Here is a 15197-nt window from a genome sequence, read left to right as displayed (position 1 = left end):
ACTAACAGAAAGTATGAATTTATCTCTATACGCTGTTAATGCGTTTCTGATTTTGGACAGTACGGGCAAACGAATCTTCGCCAAATACTACAGTCCTCCTCACAGCAAGGAAGGAGAAGGCTCTATATTTCAGTCAGTCAAAGAAGAAAAGACGTTCGAGAAGGGATTATTTGAAAAAACATGGAAAACACAGAATGATATTTTAAGTTATGATGGCAAGCTTGTCGTAATGCTGACTGTGATGGACGTGGCATTTTACATTGTAGGTGGAATGGAAGAAAACGAGATTATGCTATACGAATGTTTACGGTCTATTCGTGATGCTTTAGAACTTATTTACAAATATATCCCTGATAAGAGAACGATCCTTGACAATTATGACCAACTCGTGATCGTTGTCGACGAAACAATTGATGATGGTATTATTTTAGAATCCGAGCCTTCTATTATTGCTTCCCGTGTCACCAAGGGCCCTGTTTCTGAGGCACAAGCCATTGTTTCTGACTTTAAAGAGATGGGATTTATGAGTGGATTGCAGAAAGCTCGCGACAAGTTTGCCGAGACCATTTTGAAGGGTTCATTTTAAAGCATTGTTATGTTTCATTTCCTCGACGATGCGTGATTAGCAGTCTTATCATTTCATTTTTTTTTTCTTTTATAATGCGAATAATCCAAAATGATGGTTGTATATGGGATGATATGTGTACGATTTGCGCTTCATTTTTTTCTTTCCTTATCCACCCGGAAAGGATTCTAGCATATCACGTCGCTCCATTTATCGTGGAGTGTTTTATAATGCCTTATAATTACATTTACTGCTTCCTGGTTTTTGATCCTTGTGTTAACCTTACTAAGGAGTATGCGTTTCTTCACAGCTTTACCGGTTCCTTCTCTTACTAGTTTACATCTCATGCACTCTCCCCGTCTTTCCTTATTGCCTTATTTGTTTCGCATATATTTAGATACGTCCCAGTGGAATTGGATCAGATTTGACGAGCATCGACATTTTCAAGCTGTGTTTTGTTGTGTAGTCAGTCCTTGGTCTAATATGAATATAATAAAACGACTGTATAGTACAATTAAGCTAAGTAATAGAAGGAAAATGTGAAATTTTCTACAAATTCGCGAAGTAGCGCGTAGTTCCTGTACTACAACTAAAGCAGCAAACGTTCATGATACATCCACACACGATCCTATCATACACATACTATGCACAAGACTTCAAGACCACTTTTCTACTAAAAATAACTTTTACAATTTACTTCATATATTACATCAATGATCTTAGGGTAGAATGTTTCCATTCATTTTATTACTCCAATTTACATTAATGAAACCGAAGAAGTTTAGTACTTCTTCTCAGTTTGCATCAAGATATCGGCATACTCCTCAATGGGGGTTTGACCGAAAGGACGCTCAGCCCACAAGTTAGGAGTAAGGATACCGTAGGTAACGGAAGCAGCAGCGAAAGCAGCCTTGACGAAGTTACCCAAAGTCTTGGTGGAACCACGAGATTGGGTGTAGCAGTCGTGGATACCAGCGAGTTGGAGGAAACGCTTGGTAACAGGGGCGGCAACGAGACCAGCACCACGAGGAGCAGGGACAAGACGGACAGTAACGGAACCGCACTTACCGGAGACCTTGATAGGGACAGTGTGAGGGTCACCCAAAGCAGTACCCCAATAGCCACGACGAACGGGCATGATGGAGAGCTTACCCATGATGATGGCACCACGGATGGCGGTAGCAACTTCCTTAGCACACTTGATACCCAAACCAACGTGACCATCGCTGTCACCAATAACAACGAAAGCCTTGAAACGAGTACGTTGACCGGCACGAGTTTGCTTCTGGACGGGGCAAACCTTCATAACCTCGTCTTGCAACTTAGGCAAGAAGAAGTCAACAATTTGGTACTCCTTGATGGGGAGGGAGTACAAGTAGATCTCTTCAATAGATTTGATCTTACCGGCCTTCACCAAACGGCCCAACTTGGTGACGGGCATCCATTCCTTTTCTTCATCACGCTTGGCGCCACGACGGCCACGGCCACGGCCGCGGCCACCACGACCACCTCTTCCAAATCCTCTGGCTTGGGTTTCTGCCATTTTTTAATTTCCAAGTTTCCTTTTTTTGTTGAGGGAACGAAGGAGGGTGAAAACATTTGTTGTCAATATTCATGTATACATATTGTGACTGTTCGTTAACCATTTAGGGTAGGGTACGTATTTGACAGCAAATCCGGTGTTTTGCAAATAACATACAAGATTCAAAATTTCTCCAAAAACATTCTTAAAGAACTAAAGAAAAAAGGATATTGTTCAGCAGCTTTTTTTACATGTTTCTACTAAAGCCAGTTCTAAAAAATTACCAGGTAACAATGTTACTTATCGTAAAAGTTCACCAGGAGCTAAATTGAGCGGCTATTCCAATGTTGAAGTGAGAGTTTGCCTTCTAATTGCTTTTTTCTTTGCAATAAATTGTTTATCCAAAGCACACGCTCCTTGTCTTTCTTTTGTTTTACGGGGTGTGAGTCACGACTTGTTTAGGGTAGGGTATATAGTGACAGTCACAATTTACTAAACACAATTGTCACCATGGAACTTATTTCTTCACAAACCCTCTCGTGGTCACCGCTGTCTACAAAATGAGTCAAGTCGCCAAAGATCAAAAGGAACAACAGCTCACCTCTGCCGTTCACCGCATTCGCATTACCCTTACTTCTCGTCACGTCCGTAACTTGGAGAAGGTTTGCTCTGACTTGGTCAACCGTGCCAAGGACAAGCAATTGCGTGTTAAGGGTCCCGTTCGTCTTCCCACCAAGATCTTGAAGATCACCACCCGTAAGACCCCTAACGGTGAGGGTTCCAAGACCTGGGAAACCTATGAGATGCGTATCCACAAGCGTCTCATCGACCTTCACTCTCCTTCTGAGATTGTTAAGCAAATTACCTCCATCCACATCGAGCCCGGTGTTGAGGTTGAGGTTACCATTGCCCAGTAAAAATGTTGTTCCATTTTGAGCAGGGTTGTTGGTAGCTGACAGTTGTCGGCTATAGCTTCAATAAAATCCCATTTATTAAAATTTAATAGGCGAATGTACTTGGAGTAAAATAAGTCTGTATTGTAGCACTGTATAGTAGGTCTGTTCTTTTTCTTTCGTGAACAATGCCGAGGTTGTAGATTGTCTTTGCTTTTGAGTTGTGGATGGTTAAACCAAAGTTATATTCCCCTATTGGTAAGTTTATTAAAAGTGAAGTGAAGTCTCAACAGTTGTGCACTTATTCTAGTATGTCGAAATGGCTATACGAATGCAGAAAAATGAATGGTTGCTTTTCTAAGTCGAGCACGCAAAGTACCTCGCATTCATTATTAACTCTGTAAGGTGCTGCTTAAATCTGAATTACATTTTGCTCACTCATACACCGCACGCAAGCATGAAATGTAGTCATAGTGAATATACTAAAAGATACAATGAGCGTGCAATATGGAAAGGCTGGAAGAACGATAACTTGCTGTGTAAATCAACAAGTAGCAAGAAGTGCCGTTTCAATTCAAGCAATTGTTCAAGTGCTAGGTTCTATCATGTTTGAAACCGCAGTAGAAGAGTCTACTACTTATGATTCACTATTTAAGATTAAGACATACCATATAATTTACAGATACATAAGTCATTTTATAAAAATAAGCTCCGGGCTGTTTGGTCAATGAAAAAATACGAAACACTTCGGAGAGAAAAAAAAGAATAGCGTGAAAATTTATTTTTGTGTCATCTCAAATCAAGTACTGCTGTGAGAAAAAGATCAACATAATCCATCATGTGTCGGGAAGGTAGGTTGTTTTCATTCAAACAAACTTCTATGGGTATAAGGAATAAGTCAAAGCGGACGAGGAAAAACATACGGAAGTTACCATAAAAAAGGAGAAAAAACAGTAAGAATCAAATTACTTGTAGAAAGCAAATTGTTCCATGTCAGTAGGCTTAACAGCACGTGCATAGGCCTCTTCTATATCGCTTTGAAGAATTATACCACGGCTTTTACGGACAGCCAACAATCCGGCATCCTGCATAATAGCAGAAATTTGAGCACCGCTAGAGGCATCTGGACGCATAATAAAGGTATCCAAATCCACCTCAGGGGAAAGAGACATCTTAGCAGTGATTGTTTGAAAGACAAGACGGCGTTGACGACGATCACGGTAAGCGGGAAATTCAATTTTACGGTCTAGACGGCCAGGACGAAGGAGGGCAGGATCTAGTGTGTCAGCACGATTGGTGGCCATCATGACCTTAACATTAGCGCCTTGGTCAAAACCATCCATTTGAGTTAACAATTCGATTAAAATACGTTGCACTTCACGGTCGGCACCGGTTTGAGCATCGAAACGTTTCGTAGCAATAGCATCAATCTCATCAATAAAAATAACGGCAGGTGCATTTTCTCGTGCCATACGGAAAACATCACGCACCATACGAGGGCCTTCACCCAAGTATTTTTGAACAAACTCGGAACCAACAACTCGAATGAAATTGGCGTTTACAGAGTTGGCGACGGCCTTTACCAACATGGTTTTACCAGTACCAGGGGGTCCGTAAAGTAAAACACCACGAGGAGGATCGATACCAATTTGACGATAGAGATCACCCTGCGTTAAGGGTAATTCGATTGCTTCACGAACTTCTTGTTTTTGAATATCTAAACCACCAACATCATTGTATGTGACATCAGGGCGCTCTTCTGGACGGAGCATTGAGATAGAAGAGTCGGCCTCAGGAGGTAAAATGTCGACCAGGGCATTTGAGTGACGTTGAAGAGCTACACTGGCAGAAGGTTTTAGTAACTCTCGATCAAGAGTACTTAATATCCGAACTACATAATTAGAGCCGGTGGTGCTTCCAACAATGGCTGTGTTTTGATCTATAGCTTCCAAGAATTGGCCAATCACTAGAGGCACTGACTGAATCCGCTTAACTTCTTCTTGAGCACGTATTAATTCACGCTTTAACGACTTGCAGTCTTCTTTGACGAATCCTTCCTGTAAATCCAATAATTCCAGCTGTCTTTGTAACGCTTTCCAGCGATTATAAAGCTCTGTTTCTTCAGTTACATTCATCTTCCAAGAATATGTGTTGTTGGCAGCTTTGTAGATCCCAAGAAGTAAGAGAAAGATCCAGAATAACGTTTATCGTTACGTCTCCATATTCATAAAAGCGTACTACACCGCAGAAAATGCAATGATTAACGAACATAAATGTTGGTACGTTCCCCATCGCTACTTTCTATTATTGCATTGCAGCGCATTCAAAATTCAATCACAAAAGAAGGATAATTACATGAAAGGAATTTAAAAAACGAATTGTTTTATGATGAGAAAAAGAAGATATTCATTCTTTTTTAATGTCTAATACTATCGTATCTTTATCCGTTTTCTAAGCAGACGAGTCGGAGGGTAGGGTTCGTATTCGTGACTGTTTTCGTTGAGTAGGTCAACACAATGAAACTTTTCGACTCAAACGGAACCACCACCACCGCCTCAACAACAAAATGGGTGCCTACAAGTACTTGGAAGAGCTTTCTAAGAAGAAGCAGTCTGATGTGAACTTGTTCTTGTCTCGTGTTCGCGCTTGGGAATACCGTCAAATGAACGTTGTTCACCGCGCTAGCCGCCCTTCTCGTCCTGACAAGGCTCGTCGTTTGGGTTACAAGGCCAAGCAAGGCTACGTTGTCTACCGCATCCGTGTTCGTCGCGGTGGCCGTAAGCGCCCTATTCCTAAGGGTCAAGTCTACGGTAAGCCCGTCCACCAGGGTGTTAACCACCTCAAGTACCAACGCTCTCTCCGCTGCACTGCTGAAGAGCGTGTCGGCCGTCGTTGCGCTAACTTGCGTGTCCTCAACTCTTACTGGGTTAACCAAGACGCTACCTACAAGTTCTACGAAGTTATCTGCGTCGACCCCTCTCACAAGGCCGTCCGCCGTGATCCTCGCATTAACTGGATCTGCAACGCTGTTCACAAGCACCGTGAGGCTCGTGGTCTTACCTCTATTGGTAAGAAGTCTCGTGGTATCGCCAAGGGTCACCGTTTCAACAACTCTCCCCAATATGCCACCTGGCTCCGTCACAACACCTTGTCTCTTCGCAGATACCGTTAGAAGAGTGTTGGTGTTGGGTATATTTAGTAATATTCAAAAAATTTTGTTCATTTCAGTCCCTTGAAATCCACATGAGAGATAAAGTAGCAATCGTTGTAGGTGTAGATGAAACCATAGTAATTCTTCTGTGTAGGAAGCATTTGCGAAAAGGGGTTGCTACCAATGAAGCTAGTATGGATAGACAGCTTCAACAAAAGTTGTACATGAGTTTTTTCGGGAACGACAGAGTACTTCGTGGTGAATTCCAACAAGCAACTATGAATACTATCATTATGCTGCAATATTTGTTCTGCTGTGTATTCGAAAAACTAACAATATGAAAAAGCATCTACATAAGAAGTAGTTGCTGCAAAAGTTCAAGGACAGAAAAATGGATGACCACTAAGTGACTTGAACACTTGACTTCAAGATTTGGAATCTCACACTCTACCAACTGAGTTAAGCGGCCTTGTTTGAAGACTTACACTAATAATTATATATGAACTTTAAAGATATAATCGTTGTGTAAATAAGAAAAGTAATTATGAATGGCTAAAATTAACAAATATATTGGCTATAAAATACTAAGGGATTGCGGGATCAGAACTGAAAACGTTAGTAGCAAGGTTTCCGATGCTTAACTTTTTTTCCCTTTCCTTGGTTTAAATATAGCGCTTTTCCATGAATGCAAGGGCCATCGTGTTTCAGCTTTAGCAAATGATAAAATATCATTTTATGAGATGAGACTAGAGTCACAAAAGCTTTCCCTGACAATTCTATTAATAACAACAGGTTGATAACGAGCGTTTGGTAGAACCTTCACAATCATCAATAAGTAATTACATATTTGGTATTTTTTGAATGAATCTGGGCCACTTGAAATGCTTGTTTCTTTACAGAAACCAATTAACATTCCAGCAAGTAAACCCGTTACAAAGAAAAAACTTTAGATAACCAAACAAATCAATATAAATATTAGGATAAACGACAACCCTACTTGCTCACTACAAATCCCTGGCAAATAAACAAAGCACCAAAGGATTCTTTTTGCATGAGTATCAATATACACAAAGAAATGAAATTTCTAGCTCTTATTATGAATAATATTCGTTTTGCTAATTGCTTTTTTTTTTTATTAATTGTAGCTAGTTATCTGGTACTTTTTGCACTCCAGCAGCTTTTCTTTCATATTTGTTTGTCAGTTTCAGCTGATTCACGCTCTTTAAAAACGAAAATAAAAAGATAATCATGTTCTTTTTCATTTGGGTTGAATACATTGTTTTCTCTTATCTAACCATTTGTTTACAAAGTAATGAACCAGCTATTTATTTGTTTATTATGAGTTTCTAAGTGACTACTGAACAACAAAATCGTATTATCATCGACTGTCACCTGTTTATGTTTTATAAGACGATACCACAGAAATTCATCAAAGTAATTTGAACCTTTTTATTCGTAAAACGGTGGATTTAATTCAGTCATATTGAACGCATATATTATATTTGACAAACGAGGAGCGAGATAAACAGCACCTATTAATATCCTTTATTTAATTAATGATTGATAGTTATAATGATCGATAAACGAAATGTAATCCAACTAAAGGATTCATATTCAACCAAAAACTTTTTGATATATGTTTATTTTTTACTAGCGTTTCGTACTGATTTCTTTCTTTCAGCATATCACTTAGTACAATCCTTACAACGAAAACGGTAGCTGCGAGGTAGCTTTGTAGTAGTATGCACCAAAAAGTTACTTGGTTTCTTTCTGCAATTATTTTTATAAGTATGCAAATCCAAAAGTATGTTATTCGAAAAAGGAACTTCCTACATAATTCCCAAGACAGATTCATGCTTTGACTTTTTTTAGCGCTGTACCTAAAAGCAAAGATATCTATAAAAGAACACTTTGAAATTTCTAATTAAAAACTTTGAAGGTAAATTTGAACTTTGAAAGAGTCTCGATTCTGCTGGGATTATTTGTTATGATTGTTACATCAAGTACAAGCAAGTTTTTACAATCGAAGTTTTACTACCTGATATTTCATCTCGTTTTTTATATTTATAAATGTATTCTAGAATCGTAAAAATCATCTGTTTAACAAGAAGGACGCAATGAATCACCATGTGTCAGAGATTAGTATATCAAAACTTCAAAAATTCCTTCATCTCTTAATGCAATTCCTGTCAGATGAATTGTTATTGATTCATTAACAAATATTCTAGTTTCTTTTAGTTCTTGTTGTAAGAGTAGTATTTGAAACAACAACCCAAAATCCTTTGTGAATTGAATTTGCAATTGAAAGCCCATTGATTATATTTTTTTCATGAAGGTTTATAAACCTCTACCAGCCTCATATAAGCAAGATACAATTCAATTCAATGAACATTTGGTCTCAACAAAAAAGCCAATCCTACAAGCAAGCAAAGCATTACTCAAAAATTTTCACACCGTTTATCCTATCTGCAAACTATTACAAAGCATCGCATACGCATATAGAATCAATAGACTCTGGTAATGCCAACGGTTCTTGGTTTATGCTTCATTCCTTGAAAGCCAAATTCGTACAGCATAAGCAACGACAATCCGCGATCTTTACGAAAAGTATGTGAAAAATGCGATTTCTTATTAACTACCAAATGAGTTAAGTGAATAGGTGAATAAAAGGTATTTTACTCTGTACCATCCGAGAAGATTTTTACGGTAATCATATCATTTATTAACCAAACTGACAGAAATCATTAGGATACAAAACAAGAAGATGATAATTATCATTCTATGTACATTCCGATGTTCACATAAATGAAAGGAAAAAGCTTATTTGTAAACAAACCAAAAAATCATCAAACCATTTTGGCACCCACTGGAATATCAAGCCACCAATCTATAGTACAAAAATAATCTGTAAATCTGTATATGCAAACTAATATTAAGTGCTGCTTCGTAGTAACAAATTCGCATTAAGAGTCTCATATAAAATCGTATGTAAGACCAGTTTGCAACAGGGAAAGGCAATGGATCAGAAGAATAGTATATAGTAAATTTGCAAAGATAAATAAAAAAACATATAAGATGAAAGCCCAAATGTGTTGCTTGTAAAGCAAAAATGATTTGAAAGCTCCTTGACCAAACATCCCCTTCAACGACAAGGAGAAGAGTCCAAAAGAAAGAAAAGAACAATCTAAAATAAAGACGGTTGCTTAAGATTTGTCATTCTATGACAGATATCGTACTTAGATTATGATCAACATAGAAAAATGAGGATAGCAACAGTCGTGATGACCGTAAAGAGAGAGGCATTATGAACAAAAAGTGTTGTATTTCATGATAGAGTAAATAGATTCTTCACGCTTCAACCTCCTTCAACTAAAATCCAAAGCCAGTTGAGCAGCGATTCCATTTTCCAAATCCTCCATTTCGAGAATTATATCATCTTCATCACTCATAGTAATCGAAGAACGCTTTTTTTCCTCGTACGCACGGCTAAATTTCTTGTTAGAAGGGCATCCATGAGAAGCATACTAAGTAACTCACCAAACAGCTTCTTTCGTATAAATTCTAATATATTGTGTTATGAGTTCCAAAGCACTTGGTGTAATTTTTGTACCCTTTTCAGAATTGAAATATAGGGTCAAAATACGAGCCAAAGTGTTGAGGGACAAGCGTTCGTTTTCCTGCTCCATTCAAGTACAATGACCGAGAAATTGATTCAAATCGATACCGAATTAGAAGAAGAAGACACGGAATTTGTTCCGCAGGAAGCTTCAAGTTCAGAATCGTCGTTTTCTGATGCAGAAAGCGGTGAAGAAGAGGTGGAAGGAGAAAACGAAGGAGAAGCAGAGCAAAGCAAGACTTTAGATGATCACAAGCCAGAACAAGCCGAATCATCAAATCAAAGAGATAGAGATAATTTAGAAGAAAAGAAGAAAGAGAATGAGGAGAAACCTGTAGAAAAACCTTTCGAAGCTGCTCCGGCACCAGCAGAGTCCGCCACAAAAACAAACGAGAAAGACGGCTCAGCGGAGCAGACGAAACAAGTATCTTCAAAAGAGCCTGAAAACTTTCTTGAAAAGCCTCCTGTTAAGAAACCACTGGTGAGAAAGCGACGCGAATCACCTCTTGCCAAAGTTCAGGCCAAGCAAGCTGCGAAGAAGTCAAAGCCAAACACTTTGGAGCAAGCTCAGCAAAACTGGTCTGATTTTGTAAAAGAGCAAGACATCCAAGATGAGCTACGTATCGCCAATAAAGACGGATTTGTTGAGCGCCAAGAATTCTTGGCCAAGACACGCTCCGCTTATGAAGACAAAGTTCGCTCCATGAGAAAAATTCCTTAATTTTAAGATAAAAAGGCGTTTCTTTTACCTTTTAAATCTCTTTTTATTTATTTTTGCTGAGAACGTTGCTTATTTGCATATTTGGATTTTCCTGCCAAGAGCCATTCACTCTTCCTAACTTGGACATTCTGAATTTGCGGTCAAGCGAGTTAGACCAGCTGCTTTTTGAAAAATGTTTTACTTGATTGGATTGGGATTGTACGATGAAAATGACATTACACTGCGAGGATTGCAAACTGTAAAAAAATGTCAGCGCATCTATTTAGAAGCATATACATCTATTTTGCTTGTAAATAAGGATCGCCTGGAGTCACTTTATGAAAAAGAAATTACGCTTGCCGATCGTGAAATGGTAGAAAGCAACAGCGATGAAATCTTGAAAGATGCAGATACTTGCGATGTCGCTATGCTTGTCGTGGGCGATCCTATGGGGTAAGTACTTGTTACTATTCTTTATTTCTTCAATATGAGGTTTTAAAGAGGTTTGAAGAGTGTCGTTATTGTGGATTGTTGATTGCTCTTAAAAGTGCTTCATTGGAACATTTGCAATCCGGTAATCGCTTTCTTCAGTAGTTCTTTACCGAATACTTGTAGGGGATTATAGGGCTAACTAAGGATAAGTGCTACTACCCATGCTGATTTGGTATTACGCGCCCGTGAACTCAATATTCCTGTGCGAATGATTCATAATGCATCCATCATGAACGGAATTGGCGCTAGCGGTCTACAACTCTACAAATTTGGCCAAACCGTCAGCCTTGTATATTTTGAAGGAAATTATCGTCCTCAAAGTTTCTATGACCGCATTAAAGAAAACGTTAGTTTAGGTCTTCACACCTTGGTGCTTCTTGGTAAGTTTTTTGCTTACGGAGCCATGTTTTAACCATCATTTAGACATTAAAGTGAAAGAACAAAGCTGGGAAAACCTTGCCCGGGGTCGTAAAATCTACGAGCCTCCTCGTTATATGTCAGCTAGTTTGGCTGCTCAACAAATGATAGAAGTTGAAGAGGATCGCAAAGAAGACAGTACGTATCTTTTTATATCAGCAGTTATGATACTAATGTTATATTTAGTCTGTTCCGCTGATTCATTGGCTGTGGCTATAGGTAGACTTGGCTCTGATGATCAAGTAATTGTTTCTGGTACTTTGGGTGAAATTGCTGAATACGATGTTGGACCTCCTCTTCACAGCGTTCTCCTTGTTGGCAAAGAAGTTCACGATATGGAACTGGACTATCTGAAGATGTTTGCCATCAACAAAAATAATTTTGAACGTGTTGCAAAGTTGTACCTTCAAAGATAAGAGAAGGAAATAAAAAGGTCTGTTGGATTCAGAAATAGCTTGAATGAAAAATATTTTTTAGGTGACCCATGTTTTTGCAAATTTAGAGTCAACTATCGTAAGCATCATAAGGAAATACCAATGTAAACATATATAAGGAGCAATTATTATTATTAAAAAATTCAGTATATCTACATTCTTTAACAGAACATCCGGAAAACTTCAAAAGAGTGACTATATAATATTCTAATGGATCTAAATTATAAAAATGAACATTTACGTAACAGATAAAAATGTAAAAAAAAAGAACAATGCTTCAAAAGAACGATAATACAGGGTTAAAAATATCAAGATAATAGATAGAAAAGACGGATTCTTCACGAAACTCAAGGGACGACAAGAAAACAAAACAAAGCAAAAAAACAAGGTCTAAGATATACTTCTCGCAATACTTCTGCAAAAACTCGTAACAGAATGATTTTCGAAAGCGGTAGTGATTGACGTTGCTCTGTTAATTAACTCTATCCATGTCGACGCCGGTTCACGAGGATCCTCGAATGACCAAGACCTTGTAGGAGTCTCCATAATCCATGTGTGGTCAGAGTTTTTAACACTATGGACTCTTAATCCAACACTTTTTACAGGAAGCTCTTCTTTTATCGTAGCCCTGCCTCCGCTATTCATTGAAACCAAAAGGCATCTTCCAAAGGTCGTTAAAATAAACGTGCGAGGCTTTTTCTTTCGAAAAAGTGAGGAAAAGAATCGCACAGCTTCATGGGACCCACTCCCCGGAAAACTTGAGACATTTAAAATAGTAATTTTGGAGACTTTCTCATCTTCCAGAAGCACGCTATGCCAACGCTTATTCATTTCTTCATATTCAGGCGGACTAGGTAAGGAAAATGTGGTGTTTACAGGTGTGTTTGGGGTAGGATAGGCGGAAGAAACAGATAGGGTAGAAGGACGAGCTTGTTCATTTATGTCTCCAGTTGATTTGGGAACGAAATTAGGAACGGATAGACTAAGCGTGCTTGTATGCCCAGCAGGCTTGAGACGAGGAGGAGCAATTTCCCAAAGACTTTTATCAAATCGAACTGCGGAAAAGAACGGATGATTACGGATTTCTTCCGTTGTTAATCGCTCGCTCGGGTGTAAGATTAAAATTTTCTTCATTAAATCGGAAGCCGTATCAGAGACATCGACGGGAATTTCATAGCTTAAATGTAATATTTTTTGAAAGACAAGGTACTCATTTCCTGCCACAAATGGCGGTTTTCCTGTTAGCATTTGAAACAGAATGCAACCAAAAGCCCATACATCTGAAGCCGTACTTGCATTTTTATCGTTCAATACTTCTGGAGAGACGTAACGAGCAGTTCCAACGAAAGACCTAGAGTGATTATTATTCACCGGGAAATCGTCTGGAAGTGATTCAGTCTTTCCAGTAACCTTTTGGATTTTTGCTGAACCGAAGTCAATGATTTTGGTTCTCATATTGTCATCCAGGAGAATGTTCTCGGGCTTTAGGTCACGATGAATGACCCCTTGCGTATGCATAAAATCGATAGAGTCCAAGAGTAGCGCACCATAATATTGAACACATGCCTCATTAAATCTTCCAAGCTTATTTTTTGTTAGTGTTTGTTTCTAAGGTATACATTTCAATCTATAGAGGGACCATACCTTATTAATATAATCCAAAAGTTCGCCATTTCTCGCCAAACTAAAGACAAAATACAGATTTTGAGCGTCTTGAAAGGTGTAAAAGAGACGAATAAATCCAGGATGTTTTGATATAAGATACAAGGCTTCTTTTTCTATGTTAACATACTTTACCTTCTTTTCCTTTATAATATGTCGTTTGTCTAGCACCTTGATGGCATACTCTCGCTTTGTACTAATCTCTGTAGCTGACAGTACGGTACTATATGAGCCCTCTCCTATAATCTCACCGAAACTAAAATCTGACACCCGTTTGATATTGTTTGGGGAAGTAGCTCTGCTCGACGGCCTGGAAGCACCAGCTGTTTTTGGTACCAAATTGGTTTTTGTAGCATTAGGAGAAGACTTGGGTTCATTCGGACTACTGGAATCAAGTAAAATAGGAGATTTTTTAGGGTCAGAACCAGCTAACGCATAAGGTGCATTCAACCTTCTGTTCAACTCTTCTACTGAAAAAAAACTAGAATCGTCTTGAAGTTCTGTTTCTGTATCCTCAGAAGTGGAATTACCCTTGAGATTTTGACTTTTCCGCATACCCAAGATCCAAGGTGTGAATGGTAATAGAATAGTCTTGGTTGAGGATGAACAACTAAGGTCCAACCACTTTTCTTACTCCAGATGCTAATCAATAGTTATTTTTAAAAAATTAAAGAAAATAAGAAAAAAACAGCTGAAAAATTGGCCCTCAATGGATTGATTCTTTGCCTTTAGTGTCTTTGCTTTCAGTTGAGAGTTACAAATAGTACTTCCTCTTGAGGGACATATTTAAGCAATATTATAAAAAGGTAAAAAGGATAAAAATAAAGTAACTACGAAGCCGTACTCAATGTGAAGTGGTCCTTTTATATCTACATCCAGCCATTGTGTCGTACCTTTTTGAGGAAGAGGAGGGTTCATGACTAAGAAAGTGAAAATCTAGTTACTATGAAATTTATTTTGACTCATGAACGCCGTACATGAACGAGATTTGACTTGATGAGTTTGAGTTTTCGACTTTCGACTTGGTAATGCCATGCAAAAACAAATATAGAGACTGGGTGATTATGAGGTGTTAGAGTTCCCTATTTTATGTTTATAGGTATACTAATAAATCTTACTCTGGGTACTCGAGCTTTTCTCTACTTGGTTGATGATTATAATACTCAACAGTCGATCGGAAGCACTCCACGTTAACGAATGACCAGACAGAAATGAACTTCTAAATCAAAATGGCTCGAACTTTATTTTGATGGTATTCGGACGAAATTATCGGTAATTGGGTCATCAGCTTTCCTGAAGTCAATTGAACTATAACACGTCTTGCTACTTTACTATAAAGGAAATTGCAATAATGCTTTAAAACTGAAAAATTACTTAGTTTTAGCGAGCGATGGGATTTTGTATTTTAAGAGTTCTGTTGTCAACGATGATTGCAAAAGTGAGATTAACATTCCATTGCTTGAATGCCCAAAAGCTGATTATAAAATAGGACTCATATGATTGAGCTTGAAGGTATAGTATTTAGTAGAACTTGCTGGACCTCTTGCTTGTCAATGTCACGTTCAATTGGTACGTTATGAGTTATGGTGAGTTTCAAAGTTTGCTTTGTTTATAATGCACGGCAAAGGGAGTCAAATTTTAACTTGGATTCATCTAGTTTTCCTTTCTCTTCGCAAACGTTTATCATGGTAACCTTTGACCTTTTGTTTGGATTTCATTTTACTATACATTTTGACTTAAAAGTG

The 15197-nt window shown here is 38.3% G+C and overlaps 9 protein-coding genes and 1 non-coding gene across 10 annotated transcripts; 5 read left to right on the top strand and 5 right to left on the bottom strand.

The window, feature by feature from the left end:
- Positions 1-13: 13 nt before the first annotated feature.
- Positions 14-586, top strand: ret3 (coatomer zeta subunit; the record flags this gene model as incomplete). Its single annotated transcript, XM_056183651.1, has 1 exon — positions 14-586. One exon carries the CDS (start codon positions 14-16, stop codon positions 584-586), a length of 573 nt encoding a protein of 190 aa, XP_056039286.1.
- Positions 587-1346: 760 nt separating this feature from the next.
- Positions 1347-2108, bottom strand: rps2 (40S ribosomal protein S2; the record flags this gene model as incomplete). Its single annotated transcript, XM_056183650.1, has 1 exon — positions 1347-2108. The coding sequence occupies one exon, from the start codon at positions 2106-2108 to the stop codon at positions 1347-1349; it is 762 nt and encodes a 253-aa protein (XP_056039316.1).
- Positions 2109-2647: 539 nt separating this feature from the next.
- rps20 (40S ribosomal protein S20) lies at positions 2648-3004 on the top strand (the record flags this gene model as incomplete). The annotated part of the gene is made up of 1 exon (XM_056183649.1): positions 2648-3004. The coding sequence occupies one exon, from the start codon at positions 2648-2650 to the stop codon at positions 3002-3004; it is 357 nt and encodes a 118-aa protein (XP_056039311.1).
- Positions 3005-3945: 941 nt separating this feature from the next.
- rpt3 (19S proteasome base subcomplex ATPase subunit Rpt3) lies at positions 3946-5115 on the bottom strand (the record flags this gene model as incomplete). The annotated part of the gene is made up of 1 exon (XM_056183648.1): positions 3946-5115. The coding sequence occupies one exon, from the start codon at positions 5113-5115 to the stop codon at positions 3946-3948; it is 1170 nt and encodes a 389-aa protein (XP_056038924.1).
- A 431-nt stretch (positions 5116-5546) lies between these two features.
- On the top strand, positions 5547-6152 carry rpl15 (60S ribosomal protein L15; the record flags this gene model as incomplete). Its single annotated transcript, XM_056183647.1, has 1 exon — positions 5547-6152. One exon carries the CDS (start codon positions 5547-5549, stop codon positions 6150-6152), a length of 606 nt encoding a protein of 201 aa, XP_056039300.1.
- A 375-nt stretch (positions 6153-6527) lies between these two features.
- Positions 6528-6600, bottom strand: SOMG_20278. The gene has a single exon. It is a non-coding gene; the product is annotated as a tRNA-Trp (tRNA).
- Positions 6601-9496: 2896 nt separating this feature from the next.
- On the bottom strand, positions 9497-9817 carry mhf2 (CENP-X-like protein; the record flags this gene model as incomplete). Its single annotated transcript, XM_056183646.1, has 2 exons — positions 9497-9617; positions 9669-9817. 2 exons carry the CDS (start codon positions 9815-9817, stop codon positions 9497-9499), a joined length of 270 nt encoding a protein of 89 aa, XP_056039153.1.
- A 9-nt stretch (positions 9818-9826) lies between these two features.
- On the top strand, positions 9827-10468 carry swc5 (Swr1 complex subunit Swc5; the record flags this gene model as incomplete). Its single annotated transcript, XM_056183645.1, has 1 exon — positions 9827-10468. The coding sequence occupies one exon, from the start codon at positions 9827-9829 to the stop codon at positions 10466-10468; it is 642 nt and encodes a 213-aa protein (XP_056039137.1).
- A 172-nt stretch (positions 10469-10640) lies between these two features.
- dph5 (diphthine synthase Dph5) lies at positions 10641-11772 on the top strand (the record flags this gene model as incomplete). The annotated part of the gene is made up of 4 exons (XM_056183644.1): positions 10641-10900; positions 11090-11319; positions 11363-11494; positions 11543-11772. The coding sequence occupies 4 exons, from the start codon at positions 10641-10643 to the stop codon at positions 11770-11772; spliced, it is 852 nt and encodes a 283-aa protein (XP_056039739.1).
- A 408-nt stretch (positions 11773-12180) lies between these two features.
- On the bottom strand, positions 12181-14007 carry ksg1 (serine/threonine protein kinase Ksg1; the record flags this gene model as incomplete). Its single annotated transcript, XM_056183643.1, has 2 exons — positions 12181-13374; positions 13435-14007. 2 exons carry the CDS (start codon positions 14005-14007, stop codon positions 12181-12183), a joined length of 1767 nt encoding a protein of 588 aa, XP_056039740.1.
- Between the last annotated feature and the right edge of the window lie 1190 nt (positions 14008-15197).

This window comes from Schizosaccharomyces osmophilus, chromosome 3 (assembly GCF_027921745.1).
Source record: "Schizosaccharomyces osmophilus chromosome 3, complete sequence".
NCBI classification, from domain to species: domain Eukaryota; kingdom Fungi; phylum Ascomycota; class Schizosaccharomycetes; order Schizosaccharomycetales; family Schizosaccharomycetaceae; genus Schizosaccharomyces; species Schizosaccharomyces osmophilus.
The sequence above is the reverse complement of the archived record's forward strand: the minus strand, read 5'-3'. Positions and strand labels throughout refer to the sequence as shown.